Here is a 22,476-nt window from a genome sequence, read left to right as displayed (position 1 = left end):
TAATTTATATTATATTACTAATATATTCTTTTATAATACAATTTATATTACATTAATTTATTTATATTAATATATCATTTCTCTGATAGTCTTGCGAAAATTAACTTTATCATGAGAATTCAAAAATGTCTTTCAAAATCTAATCTTGCCTATTTACCTAAATATTGAATTAAAACCAGTGGCACTCTTTCTGTACTATGATCAAAACTGAGAACACAACTTTGTTCACATGTTCCCCAAATTGCTTTTTGGTTCTAAATAGATCTTGTATCGGGTTTAGGAAACCTACTGATATTTATGTGCTGATGAGAGAGAGTTGCTGTCTTCCCAGGGCAAGAACCCTGCAACTTGCCTTATGATGAAGTTCCGCGGCTGATCAGATGTCATTAACTCCAGAACAGGTGTAGATAGAGGAGCAAATGCAAGTCCTGACATCCTGATCAAATTACCCTCTCACTTCTCTGTTCTTCAGATAAGTCTTTGAAGCCCGAAGATGCTAGATTCAACCTTGGATGAGGCTTTCTATCTTCATTCTCTATTTCTATCTTATTTCCTTCTGGAAACCAGTGCAAAAGGAAGGGAGAAATCTTTCCAAAGATACGCGATTTAAGAGAAGACAAAGAAGGAGCAGGAGAAGTAGCAGCAGTCAACAGCCGCAGCCAGATGCAAATGACTACATATTACATGATTCCATTTACATGACATATTCAGAAAAGGCAAATTTATAGAGACAAAAATAGATTGGTGGTTGCCTAGGGCTGAACGTGGGAGCAAGGATTAACTGTGAAAGGATATAAGGGAAATTTGCGGGCGATGAAAATGTTCTAAAACAGCATTGTGTTGATGTTTGGGCAACTCTATACGTTTACTAAAAATCATTTAATTGTACACTTACAATGGGCAAATACTATGGTATGTAAATTACACTTCAACAAAGTTGCTTATAAAAAGAGAAACCTCCAGGCTTTAAAGAAAAAAAAGATATTTCAATTAAGCTTTAATGACCTAAATATCATGATAAATTTTTGGTTAGTTGGAAACATGTAAACACAGCAAAATAGGATTGGTTAAAATAACTGAAAGTGATGCCAACACAAGTATAAAGCACATCACTTTAGGAAGTGGTTGTTTATATAGGTTTTTTTCCAATTTCCTCTTCTTCTCTTTCTGTTAATTTATATGGTACATATATAGATAAATATAAATATATTTTTAAGTAGATTTGGACTTTATTCCAATATATATCCAATAATACATCTCCCATTAAGAAAGAAAGTTAAAAGATTTAGTATGACAGAATGAACAAGTAAATGAAAGGATAAAATTTGATTATTTCCTTTTCTTTCTCTAAGATTGTTCCTACAGAAAGACTCTAGCAAAGAAAGAACCCAAATGATGAGATCATACTGAGAATTCTGCGTGTCTGATGTTCAACCAATCCCATTTTCTCTTCCTAGGTATACAGGAAGACTACATTTCCCAGCACCCCTTGCAGTTAGGATGAGCTAATGTCTGGCAAATAGAATGTGGTCAGAAGAGATGTATGTCACTTCCAGACAAGGCAATGAAACCTACTGCACAATCTTCCAAGCTCCTCCAGTCTTCAACACCATTTTCCCTATGGATACAGCTGGAGTGAAGAACCTCAAAGTGGCAGAGCCAACTGATGGAAGGAGCCTAGATCCCTGAATTACTTCTTTGAAGAGCGCTGACCAAGAGAGCTGCACAACTGGCACTGAGCTTTGCCTGAGCAAGATATAAACCTTTTTTTATATCAAATCACTGAAATTTTGGGACTGTTTGTTATAGCAATTAGCATTTATTACACTAACTGATACATCACAGGACTCAAAGCATACTCCTTCCTTTCTTCCTTTCTTCTCCTAGGCCTGTTCTTTCCTTATGCTTATCCTTCCTCTATCTCTTCCCATTTTCCTTCCTTGATGGCTCCAGTTAATGTTTGTGTCTGAGGATGAAATGTGTGAATAGTATTTAGGCTGCAGATCAGTAAGACCCTTCTTCAAGAACTGGGATATTTGAATGGAATAAGATGAAAATAATAAGTTGGAATTCTTCATTCTGTAGAGCTAGAGTGTCTCTCATATCTTTGGTTGAAATGTTGCATTATTAACAAGAGCAATGTTTTGCCTACCTCCTAAAATTCTCCTGAAGAGATAAATGCCAGTGAAGAAATATCTGAGTTGGCAGCCCCATTTGGATCATCAACTTTGCATTTATTATCTGAAGCTTTTGGTAGTGGAGAAGTGCATGCTGGTTGCTCTACAGCTTTTTGTCCACCCCTGAGGGTTATTTCCCGAAGACAACAAATTACCATTTCAATTCATTTTCAAGTTATTTAATTATCCAGGTACCTTTTCCTCCTTTTCTGCATAAAGAGCAAATGCAAGGAAAGAAGAGAGGACCTGCCCCATTTCAGAAACAACACCCCAAGCCATACTCAGCCCAGCCCACTACCATCACCCCACCCTTCTTCTTGTCAACCCCAGCTACCCGCAACTCTGCAATCAAAAAAATAAAATAATTCAAATAAAAAACAGCTCATAAAACAGTAAACAAAATAAAGTCAGTTTTGTTTTTTTGTTTTTTTAAAGAACAAAATGAAACTTGAGGGAAAACTTACTGGAGTTACAGTTTATCCTGATACAGTCTAGATGGGGAAAAATAAATGAAAGATGAAATTGCATCCTTCAAGGTAACAGCTGCAGACATCCAAAAACAATCAGTCCACCCTTCCGGGGACAGACACACGCAAGAAATGTGGCCATTTTATATATATGTAGTATGCACAAGTTAAAAGGTGGGTGTATATGTACAGTATATTATTTAGTAAAGTTGGATACATATATATATACACACACATATATACACATATGTATAGAGATATATACTGGTATACATATATATCCACAGTAGACACTGAGTAGGCTTCTTTTTTTTTTTTCCAAAAAGAACTATTCATTTATATTAATTATTTCGTACCTGAACTTTGAAATATTAATTTTGTTAAACTTGGCAAATAAAGCAAAAATTTTCCCACCAAATGTAAGTTATATTCTATTTCTTCCTACATTTGATTTTCTTAAAATTTATTTCTAAAAGAGCATTAACACAATTTTTGTATTAGCATTCCAAAGATACACCACCAGTCTGACTCATTGTATCATTAAAAAAAAATCTGTCCATGAAGTTTCTCAGTGCAGTATTTAACCCTTTCTCTTTTCCTAAAAACAAACTCCCTCCACCCTCTCCTTAGGTCAGACCCCATATGCTATAAAAATTTACAAAGGCAGACTTGCCATCATCCTTACAGGCAAGGAAAGGGTTAACACCACCTGATCATTTCCTGTCATAAAATGGCCACTTGCAAACAGCTAACCGCACAAACACCCATCCCAGATTTTAGAGAGGTGGGGTCGAGTGTAGAGTAAAAGGAGTTTGATGACGCTATCACAATTGATTGGGTTCTCTGATTGCTATTGTTTCAAAGGCTCCCAGACCAACCCACTCATGAAACCTGTCTTCACCTTCCTGCCTGAATGCTCAGACTGAGTGGAGTGCCTACAGCATTCCGGGAGAAGGTGGGACAGGCACATGTGGATGCGGCCTCAGGCACCTTTGACAACCCTATTTCACTCTGTGATTCTGCATCTTGAAGAGAGAGAGAAAAAAATTTTTTTTAATATTTTTAATGGGTAAGAGAGGGGAGAAAAGTGTAGCTAATTTTGCAATGCTGAGAGGCAGACAACTCTGTTATGCCAGAGATCAGAGTATCTGTAATTTTACTGCAATCTGTTTGAGAGTCATGGACACATACCCCTAAAAGTTCTTGACTACAGTCAATGGGTATTAATAGGGGAAATGGGCAGAAATGGTTAGAAATGTCTCAAATTAATGGTTAAACCAAGCTGCCCTGTTGAACTTATGGCTGGATTATGATAGAAGGAATTCCAATAAGAATTTTTCTTTGGTTGGACATTAAAAAAGTAGAAGCAAAATTATAAAGAAAAGGAAGAAAGTTAAACAGGGGAAAAAATACAGTAACAAACTATGTTCTTCTTCTGCCTAAGGTTGACCCAATAGTTTTTGGAGGACTTATCAGGGCCACAACACCACCGTTTGAATTTTCCCATGTAAACCACTTCAAGCTAGCAAATGAAAAAGGAACTAGTGGCAAATGACAGGGCAGAATGAAACTATGAGAATCCAGATAAAAGCAATTTACACACCCAGTCATTCTGAGGATGGAAGGAGGAAGCTTACTTGTTCCCCGGAAGAACATCTCTTGAGAAAAATCTGGGTTTGATTTCGTGCGGTTAGGTTTGTCATGTGTCGTCAACCGCAACAGAAAAGTGGGAGCAAACAGCCCTGGAGCAACTGGTACGATCACCAGACAGAGGAGGCCATGCCCCTGGTGAGGACTGGGAAGAGGGAGGGTGGGTAGGGAAGAAGAGGTGTGAGCTTCAGCTCTTGGTTACACCTACCATTGTCCAAAGTTGGTGAAATGCCCTTTCCTGACTCACTAAAGAGAGAGAGGAAACAGGTGTGTGGGCATGCTTAAAAGGGAGGGAAAGAGAAAGAGTGAGCTTAAAGCAACAATCCCAACAACTATAAACAAGGAGTGATTTTCTTTGGTCTCTATGCAGCTGAGGATTTTATCATTAGACAGGGACCTGGTCTAGGGACAGGTGTTGGCTTTACTCGTCCTTCTCAGTTCACCCAAATGGCTTCATGTGAAGTGAATGTTGTCTTTAAACCAATGTGAAGAGTTGGAGCCTTCAAGATGGCCAGACAGTTTGGTCATTTTAAGTCGACAAGTGGATAATTATTTTGTTACTTTACCTGATGAATAAGTGGTTTGAGGTGAAAATCTATGCCAGTCCCTTGTTCATAAAAGGTGGTCTTGATAGTGAGAATTTTTTTTTTTTTTAAAGAAATGCGAGTCAGGGCAATTGGCTTGGAAAGGCAATTTCATTTAGATCTAACTGTGGTAGCTGCCAAAGTTCTCACTTTGCCTGAAAGAAACCTGTCTGAGTCTCGATATGGTATTTGAAGTGTGTGTATTGTTTGCTTGGTTTTATTTAGCTTTGTTTTATTTTAGTAAGTCAGGAGAGATGATTATTTTCCATATTGATGGGCTTTGGGTTGAGCATGGAAGACGTAAATGATTGTAGGAGTTGAGTGTCTTCAATGATGTGTATAGTAAATGGTAGTCAGCAAGTCCATGTTTCCGGAGGGAGAACATCTGGAGAATCCAAATGCAATCACCCAAACTGCAAGACACTCCTTCAGAGCCTCCTGCCGTTGAAGAAGGGCTCCCAGCATTCTGCTGAGGATTCTAAAGGGCCACAGTTGAAGCAGTACCAGTATTAACTGACCTCCCTTCAGGTGGTTCAATTCAAATTGGACACTAATGAAAAAGGAAAGAGGAGATTCCCTCTGTGCACGTTTTAAAGGTGACCATCATAAAAGCAGTTCAAGGTCATTAAGACTGTTACATCATTGATCCACAGTGCTGATCTGTGGCGGTAACAGATAACCCATGCTAAACCAGCAGTTTAGAGACATGGGTTCTAGTTCCAGCTCTGCTACCAACTTTCTGTGTGAGCTTTGAAAAGTCATACATTTCATTGTTTCCAAATCTGTAAAGGTAAGCATAAAAGTACTTCCTTGCCTTATCTCACAAAAATAATTGAGATTGAAATGAGATAAGGTGTTTTAAATCTTTAAGTATAATGTAATAATTAAAATGCTACTATTATTTTTTTAATTCCATAAGATCAAAATATGGTTGATCAATAGCCAACCTCACAACTTTTTAAAAACCTGGTGTGTGTTATACTGTCAAAGACATTTCTCACGCCTCCTGCTACCACATATGGCTATTTTCAGAAAGTAAGGTTCTTGGAAAAGCCTAGTCTCTTTGACACTTAGAAAACATGTTACGTTAGAGAAATATAAACTAGGTTGTTATGTCATGAGCTTATATGTGTGGCCAATTTGAAATAAATTGGAATGTAATTTGTGTTGTGTGCTAGAGAAAAGACACAACTTGAGGGGTGAGCAAACCAAGTGATAGTTTCACATTAGTCCTTGGGCAATGCATGAGAAGGCAAACTCTGCTTGGAAATGTCCTCTTCTACACCCAAGAGAAAGGAGATGTGAGCTCATAACAAGGACAAAGAAAACATGAATGGAGGGGTATATCTGAAGGGTTTGGAAAGAGAATCTTTGAACAAAGCATGAATCTGAGAGGTTGTATATACACCACACAATGAATTTAGATTTTCCAGGTTAGGTCTGAAGGAAAAATCAATACATTCAAACACGTATTTGTGGAAAACCATACCCTTTAGGGAAAAAATAAATCATTATGGCTTCTGAAGGAGCATCATGGTCTCTACGGAGGGGCTCCATTTTGCCTAGAATATTTCAATGTAGGAGGAGCTAGATTGATGGTGTGCCAAAAGGAGCCAAAAAGCAAAAGCAAAGCCTTTTGGAAAAGCACATCTCCTCAATTTTGGCCAGGGTTAAAAATAAAAAAAAGAATGCTTCCAAGAATACACATGGGATCTGTGAGCCACCGTGTGTGAGTGTGTGTGTAGAAGAGAGACAGAAAGAATTTGCCCATTTCTTTCTTGATCCCTTCTACCTCCTCCCAATTTTCTTCCTCAGATGTGAGACCTGTCACAGTTGGCTTTCTAACCTTGACAAAATAATATCTAATAAAGAAAAAAAAAAGTCTGTTTAAAGACACAATGTGCACTTTCCCAGAACCACTTGGAGCTGAATCATCCTTTTATCTATGTTTCTCTTTTACTTTGAAATAGAGACAGAGTTAAAAACCATCTTCATCTTTTTGTGAGCTAGTTAGTTAGAGGGTTATGCTGATTTTTTACTGTTTTTGTTATTACTACTGTTTTATAGAAAAGTAGACAACTAGCTACTGGTTGCAGGTTTGAGGTAATATACTCTTTTGTTGGTTTGTTTGAGGGGGAGGCTGGTACCGGGAGGGGAGGGTGGGAGGGGCAGGGGTATGCCAGCCCCTGCAGGCTGCTCAGTACACTCTGTTCTCAAGGCTGTTTGCTATGCGGGCCGCAGGCTTTGGGCCTTTGAAGGGTTGAATACCATCTTTTGATTTACCATGGTTGATGGTGGGGAGGACTTGGAAACTCAAGAACACAGAAGAAGATCCAGCAAAAGAGAAAAAACAAAATCCAAAATAACCAAACACACACGCACGAACAAAAGAAAAACCAAGAGACACACTGACAACAGAAATCAAATGAGGTTGGACAAGAAAAAGGGCACAGTGTTATAAAAGCGGCAAACTGGACGAAAAAAAAAAAAACAAACTAACCAAGCCACTGCTCAAAACAGTCTGCGTCCTAGAGATTTTAGGATTGTAGTGTAGGCATTTTCCAAGCACGACCAGTTGAACCTGAGAGCAGATAAGACTGGTATGGATTCACAAACCCTGCCTTCCTGACAGGCCATCTAGGATTTTGTATGTTCTTCCATCTGGTTCATTTGTCCTTCATGTCTTCTCCATGCCTCTGACAAACTATTCTACTGACATATTTGCAGAGGAGCTCTGGGTCCAAAAGTATTCAACATATCCAAACAAACCCAAAGGTTCAGGATATTTGAGCTCAGCTATATCACTAACCTGCCAACACTGGCCTTTGACCTCATGATGCCCAAAGATTTCCAAAAAGACTTTCTGGTAAGTAGAATAGCAGAATTAAAGTTTTTGTTTGTTTGTTTGTTTTTTTGCCTCTTCCAAACACCAAGATGCCCCCATTCTCCATAGATGGTTAATTAGAATTCAGTAAAGAGGGTGGGTAGCAAAAGATAATATGAGGCCATAAGGAGGAGAATTTCCAAAGTATCTGTTATAGGTAATTACAGTACAAGAACAGACCCATTCCCAATAAAGCTACAAATTAGAAGTTGTCATTATATTTTAATACCAAGGAAAATGGACACGTATTATAGGAGCAGGACAGACTAACTGTTGAATAACAGTGTGAATTAAAAATCTTTATACAAAAGGTTCCTGGAAGATGGGTAAGAGTATCAGGAAGGAAGATGTGGTTGCATATCAGAAGTAATATTTTCCTTCCACAGGTCAGAGATTCTAAACTTATGAAATTATTTCTCCATGGGACATCAGAAATAATCTGACTTAATCTTCTCCATTAGGAGAAAGTATAAAGAGATACAGTGTCATCAGGGTCACCAGAACTCCCCATGTGAATAGTCACTGTGGAACTAGAAATAATACATTTCTCACTACCTACGTAGGTGCTTAATTCTCTCCAATCACACCCTCCCATTTTGCCCTCCTTTCCTGCTCTGTTTCCATCCTCAGCTTTGACTGTTTTGAGTGGTGACCAAGGAGCTGAACTTAATGGGAATGTATCTGATCAAAAGATGGACCAAAGTAGCGTGTCTTACACAAAGCTAAACGGTTCCAAAAAACCAAGAAAGGAAACTTAGAAAACAAATAATCTAGTAAAGAAACCACCACTGTCAGAAACCAGAAACTGACATCAAAACCTCATGCAGAAACAAGGAGAAAGAGGTGTTTGTTGCTGTTGGGTTTTATCCTTGGTCTATTAAACAAGAAGTGAGCAGCTAACTTTTAAGAAACAAATGAATTCAGTCAAACAATCAAACCAATGAAAATCAGAAAAGAAAAGGAAGACAAGCCCAAACATAGTGGCAGAGGGTACTTCATACGATACCTAAGTTAACCATGAGCTTGACGCGCCCCCCATCCAGCTCCAGACGCAGGGTGTCAGCCGAGTCCCTGGAGGTTGTAGCCACCAGCAGCCCATAAGCCCGCTGGGACATAAAGCGGAAAGACACATCCTCTGCCTCGGTGTGCATGACCATGGGCATGATGATCTTCATGTACATGCTGCCATCATAGCTCAAGATGGATGCCTCTGCCAAAAAAGAATAGAGGAGATTGTTAGGATCAAGGATATTAGAGTTTCCAAATGCCCCCTTGCTTTTGGGGCAAATACACTAGCATGGAGACAGCAACAAATTTGTAGCCAGGTGACTTGTGTTTGATCAACCCCTGTTGTTGCCACTTTCTAACTATGTGATCTTGGGCAGACCACTTAAACTCTCAGGCTCTCTTTCCTCATCTGCTTAAGCGGGGTGACGACCAGTATCCACCCTAACACCCTCACAGACTTCTCAAGGATGTCAAATGAAATAACGAATGTGAAAGCATCTGTAATTGTACTTCTGTATGTTGTGGGTATAACAAAAGTTCAAAAACAAAACTTGGAATTCCCATGAGTACTTCATGAAGAATAGGAGGAGAGCAGCAGCTTATATTCACCACAGCAAACAAATGAGTATTTGCCAAAGTGTATAAACTTCCAGAAGGAGGAGGAGAGTAGAAACACAGCCTGCTATAGCCAACGACTGTGAGAATTTGATGGGCCTATTCAAAGAAGACTGATAGAGCCAGAACTGAAACCAAAATAATAATAATAATAACATCCTTGAGGAGAAGTCTTCTATGCATTTATGTAGCTCCTCGATAAGGAAGGAAGGAAACTCACTTTTATTTGATACTTTCTCCAAGCCAAGAACTTTGGTTAGGGGCTTCCCCATATGTTTTCTTACATAATGCTAAGATGTGGGTCTATTATTTCTACTTTCAAACAATGAAAATGAGGCTCTCAGAAGGGAAAGTATTGCCCTAGAGTCACATGGACTGGATTTTAACCTAGTATATCCAATACTAAGTCCATTGCCTGTTCTGCAACAGCATGCTGCTAAAAATAGGAACTCATTTAATTATTCATTTGGCAAGTATGTGTACTGAGCCCAGGGAGAGGATATCACTCACATTCCTATGAAGCCAGCATGTCACTTGGCTAAGTACGTGGCACTAAGTCCTTGTTAAATATTTACTGGTGTCAAATAGTTACTACCTACATGTGCCGGAGAGGGCAAAAAGGCAAAAGATGAGGTCCCTATTTGAAGGGAGATACGATATGCAAATAACTGTAACAGAATATAAAAAGTGATTGACACAAGAAAGACAAAAAATAACGCCAGTGACATGCTGAGGAGGAGCTATCAGGGTATAGGCAAGCAGAGTGGATGGGGTCGAGTCTGAGGTGCTCCTGATGGATGGGTGGAGTTTCTAAGGGAAGAAGTGAGGGTACTGAACTTGACAGGTAAAGAAAACAACATCTGTATAGACCTAAATGAAGGAAAGAAGGGCAATGCTGACATAATAATCAACTATTCAATTTACCTGAAGCATCAGTTATATTTTGGGAAGTAGTTACACAAACGTAGTTTAAGACCGGAGCTCTGGTGGCATAGTTGTTAAGAGCCCGGCTGCTAACCAAAAGGTCGGCAGTTCAAATCCACCAGCTGCTCCTTGGAAACCCCATGGGGCAGTTCTACTCTGTCCTGTAGGGTCACTACGAGTCGGAACCAACTCGGTGGCACCTAATGACAACAACAGTTCATGATTACAAGAAAATCAATGACTTTGATGGATACTTGGGGATAAGTAATTGGGTTTAGATTAAGAAGTACTATGATATATTTACTTGTGCTTACTGTGTGCAAAGCACCTGCTCAAGACATTGCAGTGAACAAAAGAGATAAACGTCTCTGCCCTCATGTATAGAAGGAATTACAACAGAAAGAGACTAGAGGCAGGCAGACCCCTTAGAAATTTCCCTAAATAACCTGTGTCATCATTGCCTCCCCATTCTATTTATACAACTTATAAAAGTCCTTGAAAAGCAATATTAATACTCCTAATTATATTCCTGGAAAGCAACCATCACCTGGGAAAAACCCATGACATGCTAACAGTTGTATACTACAATTTGCAAATCCTAAGAGGATCACAGATAAAGGTGTAACAGTTGCAGACATCATCTCAATAAAAGATCTATTCTTAGATGGGAAGCATAATCTAAATTTAACACATGCCCCACATGTGAAGGAAACACTTTTATCTCCTGGAGGAGCAAAATCAAAAGAAGATCAATAGTGATAAGTAAAACTTACTGAGCACTTACTATTTGCCTGGTGCTTTCTAGGACTTCACATGCATTGTCATTTAATCCTCACAAGAATACCATGATGTAGACAATAAAAGGCAGAGCTGGGACTTGAATGCAGGCAGTCTGATTCTCAAACCTGTATACTTAATTATTCTGCCAAACTGTCTGTCAGACAGCTATTACCAGGAGCATACACGCATTTCTAAACACCCAAAGTACATCCATAATACTGCATGGTGGAGTGTGATACTTCTGTGTGTTTGTGTTTATGGGCATATATACACACACACCATTACTTAAAGTTGTAGATTATTTTAATATATAAAAACATAAACATAGTCAATACACACATATCATATTTTGTTATATGTAAACATGCATAATGCTCTCTGCATGTGTTCGTGTAATTATGAACACCATCAATCACTACTATGTACCTTCTACTATATATGCACATACATACTTAGATGCCTTTTTTTAGAAGATATTAGGGAATTCAGTGAGCCAATAAATGGTTCTTTTGATGTCTTCAACTTTAATGCCCTCCAAAATTAATGGCTGTTTTTCTCTTTCTGTATATACGTAGTACAAGAATATATGTACCAATGAATGTATTTTTGTGTCAATATTAGTAATATCAGAGAATAAACATCAGGTGTGAATGTAGTTAAACAAAATAAAGTGTGTATCTCAGTGTGTACCTTTTCGTGTGCATTTCTCTGAATAAGTTCTGTCTGTTATTAACCTAATACTTTTTTAAGGGGAGTGTGATAAAGCAGAAAATTTAATACAGAAGTCTGATGAAACAAAATCTGCTTCATGGATTTATATTAATTTGCTTAAAGATTTCAAGGACAAGCAATGCCATGAATAGAACACTAATTCAAGAGGGGTGAAACATGACTAACGAGGAAAGCTATTCAATCTAAAATATATTGGATTGAGTATTTAGACACCGCATCACAGGATGCCCACATAACGGTACTTACGTAGTCCCCTTATTTTGTTTTCTGTATATCTCATGACTGCGTTGTTCCTTTTTCCCTCCTTTGCTACCTCCTTTTGTCTTAAGTGACTTTGTTTTCTAGTATACCATTTCATCCCTTAAATGATTTTCTAAATTATTTTTAGTTACTCTCTTATTGGTTATTCTAGGGCTTACAATATACATCTTAGCTTATCTAAATCTACTTCAGATTCATACTAATTTAATTCCAGTAAAATATAGCTTCCTTCCCTTCTTCATTTTCTGTTCTATAACTGTTATTCATATTATGTCTATATATGTTACTAACCAAATAACACATCACTATTATGATTTCTTTCTATAATCTTATGTCTTTTAAAGAATCTAAGAGAAGAAAGGAAAAATCAAACATATTTATAGGTTTTTTTTTATTACCTTTTTATTTACCGTCTCTGACTCTCTTCATAATTTTTATTTTATTTTAATGGAATTGAGTTACCTTCTGCTGTCATTTTCTTTCTCCAATAGAGCTTCACTCATTTTTGTTGTTATTGTCAAATATGTTACATTTCTATATTCTATATGCCCAAGAATGCAATTTTATAGCTATTGCTTTATGCAAATGTTTTTAAAATCAGTTGAGAAGAAAAAGAAATGTATAATTATACTGTCATTCATCATTACCTACATAATTTTTTTTACTATAGCTCTTTGTTTTTTCATGTGGATTCAAATTACTGTCTGCTGTTATTTCCTTTCATCCTGAAGAACTTCTTTTAATATTTCATATAAAGCAAATCTGCTAACAGCAATTGTCTCAGCTTTTGTTTATCTGTGACTGTCTTTATTTCACATTTATTTTTGAAAGGTAACTTTCCTGGATATAGGATTCTTCGTTAATAGTTATTTTTCTTTCAGGGCTTTGAACATGTTGTCCACTGCCTTTGACCTCCATTGTTTCTGAAGAGAAGACATCAGTTAATCTTACTGTGGTTCCCTTGTATATGATGAGTGTTTTCTTACTGCTTTCAAGATTTTTTTCTTTACCTTTGACCTTCAGCATACTATCATATGTCTGGGTGTGGATCTCTTTACATTTATCCTACTGAGAGTTCATTGAGTTTCTTGAATGTGTAGATTAATGTTTACCATAACATTTGAGAAGCTTCAACCATTATTTCTTTGAATATTTTTCTCTGTCCCTGTCTCTCTCTCACCTCTTCTTCTGGTACTCCTATTATACATATGTTGGTACACGATGGTATTTCACTTTTCTCTGAGGCTGTGTTTATATTTTTCTCTCTTTTCTTCAGAGTACATAATCTCTATTGATCTATCTTCAAGTTTGCTAGTTTGTTCTTCCATCAAGTCAAATCTACTATTGAGTGAGTACCTTTAGTGAATTTTTCGTTTTGGCTATCATACTTTTCAACTCCAAATTTCCATTTGATTCTGTTTTTCTTTTTTTAAAAAATAATTTCTGTTTATTAATATTCTCTATTTAATGAGTCATTGATGAGGCACCCCACCTGGTTAAAGAATGTGTCCCTAGTCAATGGAGGGGATATGTTAGAATGTTTGATCCATTCATACACAGAGACTTCTCTTTGATTCTAAGACCCCCTGCTTGCTTCTGTCACATGTATTTTCCCCCTACAGCCATTTCCACTACTCTTCAACTAAAGGAGGGAACAGATATGAATATCTACTCAGTTTGTTTCTTTCCATATATGAAGGTATTAGTATAAGTCTCAGTATTTTTAATAAACTAGACAGTACTATACCTGAGGAATATAGGAAGTGTTAGCAACCTCATTATGCTTGGCCATTCTTCTTGACTTGGCTTCAGAATTATTTGCCTTACGTACTCCTTGGTCACTACTTTTTAGTTTTACGACACTCAGTTGAGCCCCTTTCCTTGTTTTCTTCACTCTAATAATTTTTTGATTGGTTTATTTTATTTTTTGCTTAACTTGAGAGAGAGAGTGTCTGGCACCATTTCCCCACTTTAGTCTTAATTTAATAAGATTTACATCTGAAACAAGTAAACAGTAAATTAAAACAGTAGAATAAAACTTAGCATTCTAATTTCTTCAATATTATTATAAGCACATGTTCTTTTAGATGTGATTGAGTTCTAATCAAGAAATAACAAAAACTATAGATAAAATGGATTATAGGAGGTAATTGGCACAGAGGTTCTTCTTGCCTAAACATACCAGGAAGTAATGCCTTTTACATCTTTTACAGACTTGAAGAAGAAAGTTAGACCAGCAGGCACTAATAGGAGAGAGATAAAACAAAAGATCTAGAAAATATTGATGTGATATTGCTAACAAATGCAGGAGGCACATTGATACAGTATTATGAACAATTAGCTCCATGCTTTCATGTAGTAGACTTTGCCACTTAGCATACCAAGTAGACTTCCTTGCAATATACTCCCACCAGCCCTTAAGCCATCTCCTAGGGAGAAAAGAGACTCTGATGGACAACTTTAAAAGCAAAGTACCATTAAATAATCAATTCCATCACCTTCTTCTCTTTTCATATATTCAAGACATCCTCTGGCTCACTCATGCAACTATTGGCCTCACATACTCTTCTTCAGTGTGTTTTATTCTGACAAATCTTTGAAAATACACAGATTGCTTCCTCTCCACCCAAACTGGGCTGATCTTAAATAGTGTGCAAATCTATTCAGGAATGCCTTCCAGGTTCTAAATCTGTATTTTGCAACAGCAGGAGCAACATAAATCTCCAGCTCTGAGCAGACCAAACAGTGGCTAACAGTTCCAGGAAACCAGCAAAACTATTGTGGGGTGATTTTCTCCCTCTTGTGGACAAGACTGAGAAGAAGAACCTTTTCACATTCTTGAACCTAATGCTGCCCTCATATACATCAACGTTGGCTTCTCATCCCCAAGCAACTAGAGCTCTAAAGATATGTTGCATAATTTTATTGGCATTTTTCACTTAAAGAAAAGCAGGCATGGACTTTTTCTATGTTTTTAATATTCAGGAGGAAAAAATAAACATAGTATTTAGGAACCCTGGTTTATAAAATATTCTTACGTATTTTTAAGAGAATCTTCATCTGACAAACAAAGTCATGCCAACTTTTTTCTCAAATAGCAATTTTTGCTACTTAATTGAAAACATGATTTAATTTATAAAAATTAAGCATAATACAATTCTTCAGGAATCTATCCACTGCCTGCAATAATAGGATTCATTCATTTAATGATCACATGCCAGATGCTGTATGGAAAATGGTGGGGGGGAGCAAAAAAAAACAAGGTTCCTGGGCTTAATGAACTTATAGTCAAGTTGAGGTTATAGATACAAACAAGTAAATTGCTACGCTTAGAGGATAAACCAAATGTTGTAGGAATCCAGCTCTGGTTTCTTTTTCTTTTCCAGAGTTTTTAGGGAAGAGAATGTATAACTTTTGTCTCAGAGATGAAAAAGAGTGAACCATAAGGAGAGGAGTGGAAGACACTCAAGTTGAGAGAACAGCATATGTATAGACACAAAGTTGAGCAAGGCATGAAATAAAACCACATACTTAGTGCTTGTCACGGAGTCTAATAAATGATAATTATAATACAGAAAACTCAAGGGACAGGAAGAGCTCAATGTGGCTGGTGAAGGATTTCAACATTATTGACATTTTGAACCAGATAATTGTTTGTTGTGGGGGGCTTCCTGTGTATTGTAGGATGTTTACCAGCATCCCTAGCCTCTACTCGCTACATTCCAGTAGCATCTCCTCCAGTTATGAAAACAAAAAATATCTCTAGACATTGTTTAATGTTTCCTTGGGGTAAAAAATCACCCCTAGTTGGGAACCACTGGGCTAGAGCATATAGGTTGGAGTGGTAAAAGTTAAAGCTGAAGGGCCCCTTATAAAAGGCTGAGTAAGCATGCTTAAGATGTTTGGATAGCAGTCAATCTAAAGGGTTTTCAGACAGTAAGTGACATGATCAGACTTGCCTTTTAGGCTAAACCTCGTGGTGCAGGGAAGACAGAACGGTATGGTGAGAGACCAGACGCAATCTTATCCAATTTTCTTCCAGATAGCATTGCCATTTATTTTGCAAACATGTTATAAAATTACAAAATACAACCTTCATAAATGACAATAGTATGTTTCTGAGGATAGTTCTTAACTTTTTGAATCAACTCAAAAAGCTGTATTGTGCAAAACTATAATTACATATATGGGTCAGCCTCCCATTCAGAATCATGGCTTGGTGAGCTGTCCCTGTGAGCATATAAGCTTGGAGTTAGAAGAATTGGATGGAATTCTAGATATGCAATTTATTTAATTGTGAAACCTTGCTGGGACTCAGGTTTCCCACCCATAAAATTTATTATAATAACACTGAATCAGTCAGGAAAAGAAAGGCCCATTCAAATTGTGCAATCTGTTGAAGGTTTAAAACCCTTCAGGGATAATACAGTATCCAGGGCTATTAAGAATAGAGCCCCTCTATCACCCCTACACATGAAACGGCAAGGGTAAGCTCAATTATCAGAATCCTGAGGAAGAGAGAGTGAGAGAAAGAAGACCCTGTGTAAAGGAGGCTGCCTCACAAGAGCTGTCAAGGGACTCAGCCAGTTGACAGCCATTCCACAAGGAGGGAGCCAGGAAACTAAATATCCAAATCTCACTTTATGTATTCCTTCTCATTTCCCATTGGTGCTTCCCATTGTCCAAACTCAACTCAAAAGCAGAGAACAGGGGAGTTTGTTAATGCAATCCATATAAGGATAATCTTCCAGGGTCAAAGCTTAGTGGAGAAGAGTGGGATAGAGTGGAAAATGGATTTGGAGTTGTGGTCAGAAGGTATTCCTCACAAAAATGAACCTTGAAACATACAAATATCCAAATAATTCCTGATATTAACGGGTACTCAATAAATGATGTATGTGTGTGTGAACATGTGCATACATGCATGTGTCTGTATTAATTTCCCTGATGTCTAGAGATGGCCTATTGCCTCCATGTGAGGATATTACCATAAAACATGTAGCATTGGTCTACAGAAATAGCTTTGGCCTAGGTGTCAAGAAAAGTCCCTGAGTGGTGCAAACAGTTAATGCGGTCGGCTATTAACCAAAAGGTTGGCGGTTCTAGTCCACCCAGAGATGCCTTGGAAGAAAGGCCTGGCAATCTATTTCTGAAAAATCAGTCACTGAAAATCCTGTGGAGCACAGTTCTATTCTAACACACACGGGGTCACCATGAGACAGAGTTGACTGAACAGTAACAAAACTGGATGTGTAAGAAAGCCTGTTTTCCTCCAGCTCTACCTCTTACAGGCATATAACCTTGGGAAATTCACACTTTTTATAACCTTCTTCTTCCTATATGTAAATCCTGCATAATATTTATAAATAATATAAAAATATGTTTGAAACAGCTCTGTAAACTGTAACCAAGTCCAATGCCATCAAGTCAATTCCAACTCATAGCGACCCTTTAAGACAAGTAGAACTTGCCCCATATAGTTTCCAAGGCTGAAATCTTTACAGAGAGAGATTGCCCACATCTTTCTCCCTTGGAGCAGCTGGTGGGTTCGAACCTTCGACTCTTCAGTTAGCAGCCAAAAGCTTAACCACAGTGCCACCAGGGCTCCTTGCAAACTGTAAAGTGGAATGTAATTGCAAAGGGTTAACTAGAGTGCTTTGTTTGTCTTCCTCTTCATTGTAACGTGTACTTCGATTAAATAGAAATATAAGGGGACATTCTTCTTCCTTCCATCCTCAAATTGCATACCTGATGCATCTATTTCCACAACCATGAGACTACATTCAAGAAGCCTAGAGTTAGACGTTTTATATCTATCTTTGATGGTAAGCACCACTCATAATAGCCATGGGCAGACTATGTTCAGTGATTAAACATGATATCGGTAGCTGGTCAAGTTCTGCTATTCATACAGGAAGATAAACAGTACTACTCTATAGACTTTCCTTTTTGACTGAAGCTTCTTGCCTCACTCTGCCACACTCTTCTTGTTAATATTGCGGAGAATAAATTTGTTCTCTCGTTGATATCTGGTTAGCAAAATCTGAAAAAAAGTTTTAGCTCTGAATCTGAACCTCCAAAAAGCATATTTGACTGCAAGTATGGATTTCTAGTGAATGGATTTGTATACCTATCACCTTTGCTTTATTCCAGAATAGTGTTTCACAATAGCATTAGGTTGGTTTTGTAAAGTGATTAATGGCCAACTGCATGGTTGTCTTTGCTGTGTTTCCCAGGCTAGTCATAGGTGCTTTAGATTCTCAAATAACTGAGTGGAAGGCTGAGAGAGCTGTTGTGCACGCAGCCATGCTCATTGCAATGTGACTGCTTCAGGATTGTCTGAGGCCACCTCAGAGAGGCGAGTTCTCTAGGTCAGCAAAGGAAAATGCACTCCTACCTGTCAATTTTGATGCAACGCACCAACTCAACAAACCTCCATTTGATAGACACTCATTACCCTTTACAAGGAGAAATTAGGCCACTATTACAACACAAACCACTATCAAATTGTCTCTGAATATATAATACACTTTCCAGAAAAGTCAGGCCAATAAAGAAATTTTCAAAAGTCTGATTAACTGATTAAAGTAGAATCAGTCTCTTGTCATGTTACCAGAAAAAAATAGCATAGAAGTCATCAGGTTATTCTTTCTGAATGGCCCAGGAATTTAGAGTCAGAAAGAAACTTAAAATTTGCCCTTTTATTTAACTGAGAAAACTGAGGTTTTATTTAAAAGCCCTGTATGTTTTCTTTATTGAGACATTAAAAAAACAAAAAAAAACTTCCTTTTTTTTTCCTTTCAATTTGTAACCCTGCTTCCAAAATCAGGTTGTACAAAATCAACAATATTCTGAACCAAGGTACTCAACAGATCTTGAAGTAATACACATACACACACACACAAGCTAGTTTCAACACTACTTAAGCAGAGTTAGCTACGGAATGGAAATACAAAAGAATTGTGACAGCGCCAGATGTTACTTCCAACCCACACAGGACATGAAATAAGATATTTCTTCTGGTGGATGTGGCTAAGACCAAGTAGAGAATTAACAGGAGGAAATCTCATCTCTATGCCACAGGACTGTGTGTCATTTCATTCTATTACACAGAAGGTCACCATGACTTGGAGCCAACTCAACAGCAACTAACAACAACAACATCTGTGTACAGTAAAATCTAGACTCACCCAACTTAATATACTGGCTAATACACTGGAACTGAATTCTTTATAATTCTGTAGCTCTTACAACATTGTGAGAATAGAATGAATGTTGGATTCCATGTAATGTTTTAGGGGCTGTCACATCAGTTCAACAATCTCCTAGCCAACTCTCAGAAGAATAATATGCTCTTCTTGGGAGACATCATTTGTAGTATTAGTTTCCAAATCATTAGGGCAGATTTACCATATAAACGGTTGGATTTACACATCCAACACACAGTTTTTGAGTAGCAACTATATGTTCTAGGTACTGTTTTAGACTCTAGGGGTCTAGCAGTGGATAAAACAAAATCTCTTCTCATGCGGAACTCTAATTTTAGTTATAGTCACCTGGAATAAAGGGGCTGAACAGAAGTAACCTTGGTAGTCTAATCATATAAGTGGCAAGTAGCTATTGTAATGCACTGGGGAAAAAGAGGAAAAAACAACAACTAGTCAGCAGGAAGATAATCATTTGACAGCATATACAGAGCTGGCATGTCTCAGATTTTCCCACTCCCAAGGCTTCTACTAATACCATTTTACAATAACTTTATCTAGAAGGGTCGGATGTGAGATAAGTATATTGAAGTATGAGCCTAGGCCTTGGGGTAGCCAACAATTATGTCCTAATTCCTTTGTCCCCCAAAGATGGAGTGCATTCTAAGGCCACTTATGCTCAAGATAGTAGGATCCTGATGGATAATAGGCAAAGCCCAATGTTGTGCTTAGCTTGCCAAATGCAAAGGAAAAAAAAAAAAAAGCTGTAACTGTCTGGCAGATGACTAGAATACATCATATACAGGCTGCCACTGCAACAACAAGGGAGAACACAGATAAAATTAAGCCATAAACACTCGTTCTTGTCAGGGCTCCATTTTCCTGCAAACAGAAAGTTGTTTTATAGGGCTGGCAGAGTGTATTGTAAATAATATTACCAGCCCACAGCTGATGAGTTTATAAGTCTACAGGGAGGAAGTTATCTGGCTCCGTCACCATGCTTAGCTTGCCAAAACTGCATGTGAGGCACACCAGTCTGAGCCATAGGGCTAAAACTTAGAAATGAGTGGGCCAAGAACAGCACTGGAGCAGAAGAAGGAAGGTACATGGGACATGACAATACTTTGTCCCCAAAGTTTTCCTTCTGGGGCTGTCTTTCTGACTCAGCCACACTGTTCAGCAGCCCTTGAGTCAACAATTGCTTATATTGTAAACCACTAGACAATCGGGAGTGTGTCTGATGACTGGGTGGATCGTTTCCAGAAAACATAAAAGTCCCCTTCACCTTGTTGTACCACCCTAAAATGTTTTTGGTTTCTTGTTTTTATTTCTAACTGGGAAAAGATATCTCTATTTGTCTTCAGTTTATTTTTCTTTTCATTTTATTATTTTATTTTCCTGTTACTACTGGGCTAGAATCATTTTTCTAAAACAAATCAAATCCTGTCACTTTCAAGTTGAGTCCTTGCAGTGGCACCACAGTACCTACTATTTACCATCGAATTCTAAATCTTAGATGATCAGGCCCCTGGTCACATTTCCAGCCCAATCCTTGTCCCCACTGTGGCCCTTCACTTTTGCCATAGACCAAACTATTGGCTCTTAGAACACATCCTACCCTTGTGACTTTGCTCATACTGCTACCTTTGTGTGGAATGTTCTCCACTCGTATGCTGAGAGTAAGTAAGACTCATTGACTCTACCTTCAAAGCAGAGTGTGAATTCATCCAGTTCTCTTCTTTTCCATGTCTACTCCCTTAGCCCAAACTCCCACCCTCTGTCTTCTAACTAGACTTCTACAACTGTCTCCTAACTACTCCCTTACTTCTCTTCTTTCCTCTCTATATTTTATTCTCCCCACCAGGGCCAGAGTGGTCACTTCCTTTTCCTGCTTGCACTCGACTCCTGCCTTCCCAATGTACTTAAAATAAAATTATACTCCTTGTCCCAACTCACAAAACCCTTAATGATTTGCTTCCTCTCGCATTGGGTGACCATATGTCCAGGTTTTCCCTGGACAGTCTCATCTTACTCCTTTTGTCCTGTAATTATTATTAACATGAGCTTTCACTCTGAAAAATACATCAGTTTGGACTTAAAACCATCTGGTCATTCTACTTCTATATCTCACTGCTTGCTACTCTCCTCTTGACCATTACAGCCCAACACACTGGCCTCCTTTTGTTTCCTTGAACAAAAACACATGGATTTGTCCTTGTGTTCAGGCAGTCAGCCAATCTTTTCCTTAGCATGGAATTACCTGCTCCCTGGTCATTTTGCATGGCTGGCTCCTTCTCATTCAGGCCTACGCCCAACTAACTCAACTATCATCTTCTCAGAGACGCACTCCTCGATCACCCTAATCGTCTTCTCTCCAGGCATACTCTATCCTATCAGACCAGTTATTTTCTTTCCTTTTTTTTATTGTTGTAGTTTAAGGGAAAGTTTACAATTCTAGTTAGTCTCTCATACAAAAATTTATACATACACTTTTATGTAACCCTAATTGCTCTCCGTTTACTGTGACAGCACACTCCTCCTTTCCACCCCTGATTTCCCGTGTCCATTTAACCAGCTCCTGGTCCTCTCTCCTCATCTCACCTCTGGACAGGAGCTGCCCATTTAGTCTCATGTATGTACTTGAGCTAAGAAGCACACTCTTCACGAATATCATTTTATGTGCTATAGTCCAGTCTAATCTTTGTCTGAAGAGTTGGCCTCGGGAATGGTTTTAGTTCTGGGTTGAGAGAGAGTCCGGGGGCCATGCTTCCTGGGGTTCCTCCGGTCTCAGTCAGACCATTAAGTCTGATCTTTTTACTAGAATTTGAGTTCTACACCCTACCTTCCTCCTGCTCCATCAGGGACTCTCTGTTGTGTTCCCTGTCAGTCAGCCCATTTATTTTCTATCACAACACTTAAAAGATTTCTGATACCAGGGATGGGAGGGGTGGGGGGGGGAATACTAAACAGGAAATAGATAAGTGGTATCTTGGGTGAATGGTGAGACAGTACACAATACAGGGCAAACTAGCACAACCTGTACAAGGAAAGGTCATGGAAGCTCCATAGACACATCCAAACTCCCTGAGAGACTGAGTTGCTGGGCGGAGAGCTCTGGGGACCATGGTCTCGGGGAACATCTAGCTCAATTGGCATGACACAGCTTATAAAGACAATGCTCTACATTCT

At 38.2% G+C, this 22,476-nt stretch overlaps 1 protein-coding gene across 1 annotated transcript in view; it reads right to left on the bottom strand.

Moving 5' to 3' along the window:
* The window catches only part of NRXN3 (neurexin 3), a 1,723,724-nt gene that overhangs the window by 1,101,082 nt on the left and 600,166 nt on the right, over window positions 1-22,476 (bottom strand). Inside the window, exons 8-9 of the mRNA XM_023726412.1 lie at window positions 8,769-8,972; window positions 2,642-2,668 (exon numbers count right to left, since the gene is read on the bottom strand). Coding sequence (XP_023582180.1) covers window positions 2,642-2,668; window positions 8,769-8,972 — 231 coding nt within the window. The remainder of the gene's footprint in view (window positions 1-2,641; window positions 2,669-8,768; window positions 8,973-22,476) is intronic.

The sequence above is a fragment of the Trichechus manatus genome, unplaced genomic scaffold (genome assembly GCF_000243295.1).
Source record: "Trichechus manatus latirostris isolate Lorelei unplaced genomic scaffold, TriManLat1.0 scaffold00010, whole genome shotgun sequence".
Lineage (NCBI taxonomy): Eukaryota > Metazoa > Chordata > Mammalia > Sirenia > Trichechidae > Trichechus > Trichechus manatus.
Note: the sequence above shows the minus strand (reverse complement) of the source record. Positions and strands in the feature narration are given on the sequence as shown.